Source organism: Bison bison, unplaced genomic scaffold (genome assembly GCF_000754665.1).
Source record: "Bison bison bison isolate TAMUID 2011002044 unplaced genomic scaffold, Bison_UMD1.0 scf7180017864280, whole genome shotgun sequence".
Classification (NCBI taxonomy): Eukaryota; Metazoa; Chordata; class Mammalia; order Artiodactyla; family Bovidae; genus Bison; species Bison bison.
Genome location: NW_011494852.1, coordinates 1,415,455 through 1,421,454, shown reverse-complemented (window position 1 = coordinate 1,421,454; position 6,000 = coordinate 1,415,455). Strand labels below are relative to the sequence as shown.

Genomic DNA, 6,000 nt, shown 5'->3' with positions numbered 1-6,000 from the left:
GTGCATGCGGTTGTGACTAGAGCTTAGCATGCAGGTTTTTATCACCAGTGTCAAAGAAATAGTGTCCTGGAACATTAATCAGTTTTGTTGCTGCTGCTAAGTCACGCCAGTCATGTCCGACTCTGTGCGACCCCATAGACGGCAGCCCACCAGGCTCCCCCGTCGCTGGGATTCTCCAGGCAAGAACACTGGAGTGGGTTGCCATTTCCTTCTCCAGTGCATTAAAGGAAAAGTGAAAGTGAAGTCACTCAGTCGTGTCTGACTCTTAGCGACCCCATGGACTAGCCTACCAGGCTCCTCTGTCCATGGGATTTCCCAGGCAAGAATATTGGAGTGGGTTGCCATTGCCTTCTCTCAGTCAGTCTTGAATTGTATCCAAACTTTCTCCAGAGTGGATCTTGTTAAATTATAGCTTATGAAGACACTGGTTGCTTTCATGGCAGCACCGAGACCATGAATTCACTGCTTTTAGCCATAACCGAAAGTTGTCAGTCACAACTTCTCATGAGTGTCCTCTCTGAACAGTCACACTGTTGAATTTACCTTTGTTGATGCCTGTACTGTAACCATTCTTCTTTAACATCATTTTCTCTCTTGCTTGAGCTGGGTTAGTGCTGACATAGGGCTAAGGATCAGGAAGGTTTCCTCCCGAGGGAGGAGGCACTGGGGAAGAGCTGTGGGATGTACAGGAACCAGCTGGGAATGGCCTGAGGGCTGGGAGTTGGTCAGCATGGTGCAGTTCAGTTCAGTCGCTTAGTCGTGTCTGACTCTTTGAGACCCCATGAATCGTAGCACACCAGGCCTCCCTGTCCATCACCAGCTCCCGGAGTTTACTTAAACTCATGTTGATTGAGTCGGCGATGCCATCCAGCCATCTCATCCTCTGTCGTCCCCTTCTCCTCCTGCCCCCAATCCCTCCCAGCATCAGAGTCTTTTCCAATGAGTCAACTCTTTGCATGAGGTGGCCAAAGTACTGGAGTTTCAGCTTCAACATCAGTCCTTCCAATGAACACCCAGGACTGATCTCATTTAGAATGAACTGGTTGGATCTCCTTGCAGTCCAAGGGACTCTCAAGAGTCTTCTCCAACACCACAGTTCAAAAGCATCAATTCTTCAGCACGCTTCTTCACAGTCTTCTTCAGCAGTGACTTTCTTCACAGTCCCACTCTCACATCCATACATGACCACTGGAAAAACCATAGCCTTGACTAGATGGACCTTTGTTGGCAAAGTAATGTTTCTGCTTTTTAATATGTTATCCAGGTTGGTCATAACTTTCCTTCCAAGGAGTAAGCATCTTTTAATTTCATGGCTGCAGTCACCATCTGCAGTGATTTTGGAGCCCCCAAAAATAAAGTCTGACACTGCTTCCACTGTTTTCCCATCTACTTCCCATGAAGTGATGGGACCAGATGCCATGATCTTCATTTTCTGAATGTTGAGCTTTAAGCCAACCTTTTCACTCTCCTCTTTCACCTTCATCAAGAGGCTCTTCAGCTCCTCTTCACTTTCTGCCATAAGGGTGGTGTCATCTGCATATCTGAGGTTATTGATATTTCTCCCGGCAGTCTTGATTCCAGCTTGTGCTTCTTCCAGCCCAGCATTTCTCATGATGTACTCTGCATGTAAGTTAAATAAACAGGGTGACAATATACAGCCTTGATGTACTCCTGGAGTAACAGGCAAATTTGGCTTTGGAGTTCAGAATGAAGCATGGTGCAGGGATGAGCTTTTTAGACAGAGAAGAGGGAGTAGGACACACGTGAGCATCTGAAGGGGAGGATTTTTGTGGCTGGGAGGAGTCAAGTGAGGTGGGGAGTCATCTGAGATGGTGCTGGAGAAGTGGGCAGGCTTAGGGGACCTTTGGCATCCTGTTCCAAGGTTTGGAGTCTCTCCGAGGAGCAGTGAGAAGATGCTTTAAGAGCTCGTGGGGTTGGAGTGGGGATTACATCACCACATTTGACTTTTATCTGCCGTGTGTATTCAATTTTGATATTTGAGGGCTTTTTTTTTTTTTTTAAACATACCAAGAAATTCTATATTTTTTATGTAGTAATAAGTATGATTGTTTATAGTTCTGACATTATTATCCATTCTAGAAAGATTTTCCTTATTGCTGCGTTATACAAATGCTCACATATTTCCTTCTAGGATGTTGGTGGTTTAGTTGCTAAGTCGTGTCTGACTCTTTCAACCCCATGGACTGTAGCCCGCCAGGCTCCTCTGTCCATGAGATTTTCCTGGCAGGAATACTGGAGTGGGTTGCCATTTCCTCCTCCAGGGGATCTTCCAGACCCAGGCATTGAACCCGGGTCTCCTGAATCGCAGATGGATTCCGGTATTGCAGGTGGATTCTTTACTGATTGAGCTACACTTATGGAGAAGGAAATGGCAACCCACTCCAGTGTTCTTGCCTGGAGAATCCTAGGGATGGGGGAGCCTGGTGGGCTGCCATCTCTGGGGTTGCACAGAGTCGGACACGACTGAAGCTATTTAACAGTAGCAGCAGGATGTGTTTATACTTTTGGTTTTTGCATTTTAATCTTGATTCCGTTTTTGAGATGTTTGAGTATAGCCTGTTTTTCTCCTGCTGAAAATTTATACTTTGGCTGAATAAGAGCTGAAGATGAGGAAGTGATTCTGAAATTCTCTGAAAAGAATAATCACATAAGACTGTAAAAGGGTATCTGGAAGGGAAGAATGTTGACTCAGGGAAGGCTGCGTTAGCCCCATCATATTTTAAGACATATTGAAGTAGTTAAAGGAGTGTTGGATCAGCGATAAGAGGTACACAAGAATGCCCTGAGGTGAGCCTAGTGTTTGCAGGGATATTGAAACTCTAATAGAGGCAGCCCCACAGATCAAAGGGAAAGGACAGGATTCAACAGTTTATTCATTAGCAGCATTAGAAAAAAAATCAGGTTTCAGCCTTGCGTAATTCATGCACCAAAACATTCCTATTGAATGAAATTCCTATACGTAGAAATGTCACGAAGTCCTATATCCAGTCTAATCCAACCTTTCAGAAGGAGATGACTACTGTTTACTTCTGAGCTAAGAATTTGGAAGGTTAAAAAAAAATTTTTAGTTTTAAATCATCTGTATATTAAAAAAATTTACATAGCCAAAATAAAATCAACAGAATTGGGAAAATATTTCTAGTAAATACAAAGTCAGAGTTTTAATTTTTGTAGGTGGAAAAGTTCATTTCAAATTGGAATGGATGTGCTAGAATCTGAGTAGATGAAGGGACAAAGGACATGAGCAGACAATTCACAATAGAAGAACCAAGACTCACACACAAATGTATGGAAAAGCACCCAGTCTCAGTAAGAAATGCACATTTTTGCAGTGAGGTTTACATTCTTTGGACTTCCCTTGTGGCTCAGCTGGTAAAGAATCTGCATGCAATGCAGGAGACCTGGGTTCGATTCCTGGGTTGGGAAGATCCCCTGGAGAAGGAAAAGGCTACCCACTCCAGAATTCTGGCCTGGAGAATTCCATGGGCTGTACAGTCCATGGGATTGCAAAGAGTCAGACACAACTGAGCGAGTTTCACTTCACTTAGATTCTTTTGGCAAGTTTTAGACAATTATTACTGATGTAGTCACGGGTTGGGGAAGTGATTCTATGGGGATGCATGTGGACCTGTGAAATGTTCATACTGCTCGACTCTGGCCTTTCTCTATGTGGTTGTTTTATGGGATGAATCTTCAATACAGAAGAGATTGTACGTTGATGTTCATTGCAGAGCTGTTTGTGTTGGTAAAACCTGCGGGGGAGGGAACCTAAGTAAGGGGAATCGCTGACTAAACTGATGTATCTACTCGAGTCTGACTTTAAAGACTTATTAACAAGGAGGCAAATTGTATATGTATACAGTGATTATAACTGTAAAAATCTAGGTGAAAAACTGGAAAGAAATTCTACCAGTGTACAAAGAGATGGAACAGCGGATGGTTTCACCCTTTAGCTGCTGCCTGTTTTGTCGTGTGGTCCCAGTACGTCACAGGGGGACTTGGAGGCGGTGCCTTTACTACATGTGTATAAACCAGTGTGAGGTGTTAAGTGGCTTGGTCTTTATCTTGATCTTGAATATTCTAATACAGACCACACTGGCAGAATGAAACGGGAAGAAGATCTTCTCTGCCATCCTTTGAAATGCTGGGCTATGAGGAGGACGAGGACACTGACTCGCACCTGTCGTCCAGCCGCAGGCAGTCTGGAGACACCAGCGCTCGCAAGGGAGAGGGAAGTCTCAGCAACGCCACATATGCCACGCCACACAGAAACCAGGTGCTTGCCGCCTTCCAGCGTTTCTTCTACACCCTGACATTAACTCACAGGAAAGTGTGCCGAGTGCATTAGAAAATAGGTCCCTTTTCTCTCTTTGGCTGTTAATGGCTTGTTGTTTGGGAGCTTATTTTTTATTATTGGTCCAGTCTCATTTTCTACCTTATTAGGCTAAAATTTAAAACTCTTTCCTTTATCTTTCAATACAAGTCCTTCAGAAACAGAAACATCTTCACATCTTTAACATAGATTGCCATCGGATGCTAGTCATCCTGCTCTTTCCTTTGTGACCCTATGGACTATAGCCTGCCAGGGTCCTCTGTCCATGGGGATTCTCCAGGCAAGAATCCTGGAGCAGGTTGCCATGCCCTCCTCCAGGGGATCTTCGCAACCCAGGGATCAAACCCAGGTCTCCTGCACTGCAGGCAGATTCTTTACTGTCTGAGCCACCAGGGAAGCCCAAGAATACTGGAGTGGGTAGCCTATCCCTTCTCCAGGGGAACTTCCCGACCCAGGACTTGAACCAGAGTCTCCTGCATTGCAGGTGGATTCTTTACCAGCGGAGCTACTCAGGAAGCCCAAAATTTAAAACTCCTTCCTTTATCTTTCAAGACAAATTTTTCAGAAACAGAGAAACATCTTCCTGTCTTTAACATGGGTTTCCATCCACTGCTAGTCATCCTGCTCTGTCCTTTGACTGCCCCCTCCCTGAGCTGATTTTCCTGTCACTTTTCCATATGTGTACGTTTCAGTGTTTCTTCAGACTCATGCCTGACAAGGAGCATCATCACATGTCTCTCCACAGTAGCTGACATTCTTAGGGTGCATGTGTGAGTGTCTAGTTCAAGCTCTTACATACGCTCATCTCTAGCTGTCTGGGTGACATAGGTTCTATTTCAGCCCTGTAGGGGGCTTCCCTGGTGGCTCAGATGGTAAAGAGTCTGCTTGCATTGTGGGAGACCCGGGTTTGATCCCTGGGTCAGGAAGATGCCCTAGAGAAGGAAATGGCAACCCACTCCAGTATTCTTGCCTGGAAAATTCCATGGACAGAGAAGCCTGGTGGGCTACAGTCCATGGGGTTGCAAAGAGTCAGACCCGACTGAGTGACTTCACTTCACATGTTGGGGAGCCGAGATACCTCTCTGGTTGAAGGAGCCTGGTTCTCCACCATTGCCCACACGTCCTGGTTTAAACTCTTGTGTTCCCAGGGTTTTGAAAGCGGGATAGCACCATTTCTTTAATGGCAAAAGACAACACCGTAATTCCTTTTTCCTTTCTCTTTTTTTTCTTTTTCACCATCACTATAACATGTTACTTGTAGTGACTCTACTTAAAGACTTGCAATGTCAAACTATGTTCATATTGATTTTATTTCTATTGATTATCCTCCCTACTTTGAATTACATTTTAGATGGTCTTAGGGAAATTATTTTGTGGAATGCTTATGTATTTCAGAAACTAACCATCACTTTTTAGCATATACAGGCTTTAACATGCAGAGTTAGGTTTCTCCACAGCAAAGAGCCCTGGATAGGCAGACAGGTGCCAAGAGCCTAAAAAGGTCTCCCCCAGGGCTCTGAAAGGCCTGTGTGAGCACCCACCGGCCCTCAAGGCTGCACACTTCCTGGCTGGTATTTTGGACCCAGGCTATAGGTAGAGCTGTAGCACTCAACTCTTCTGGACATGTGATAGGAAAATTGGGAGTG

General features: G+C 44.9%; 1 protein-coding gene across 4 annotated transcripts in view; it reads left to right on the top strand.

Moving 5' to 3' along the window:
- CEP89 (centrosomal protein 89kDa) overlaps positions 1-6,000 on the top strand; it is an 83,867-nt gene that overhangs the window by 11,737 nt on the left and 66,130 nt on the right. For 3 of the 4 annotated variants that reach the window (XM_010848931.1, XM_010848930.1, XM_010848932.1), the window contains one exon: positions 4,111-4,297. In XM_010848931.1, coding sequence (XP_010847233.1) covers positions 4,111-4,297 — 187 coding nt within the window. Of the gene's footprint in view, positions 1-4,110; positions 4,298-6,000 lie in introns of those variants that run through there. The other variant, XM_010848933.1, reaches the window with a different exon arrangement.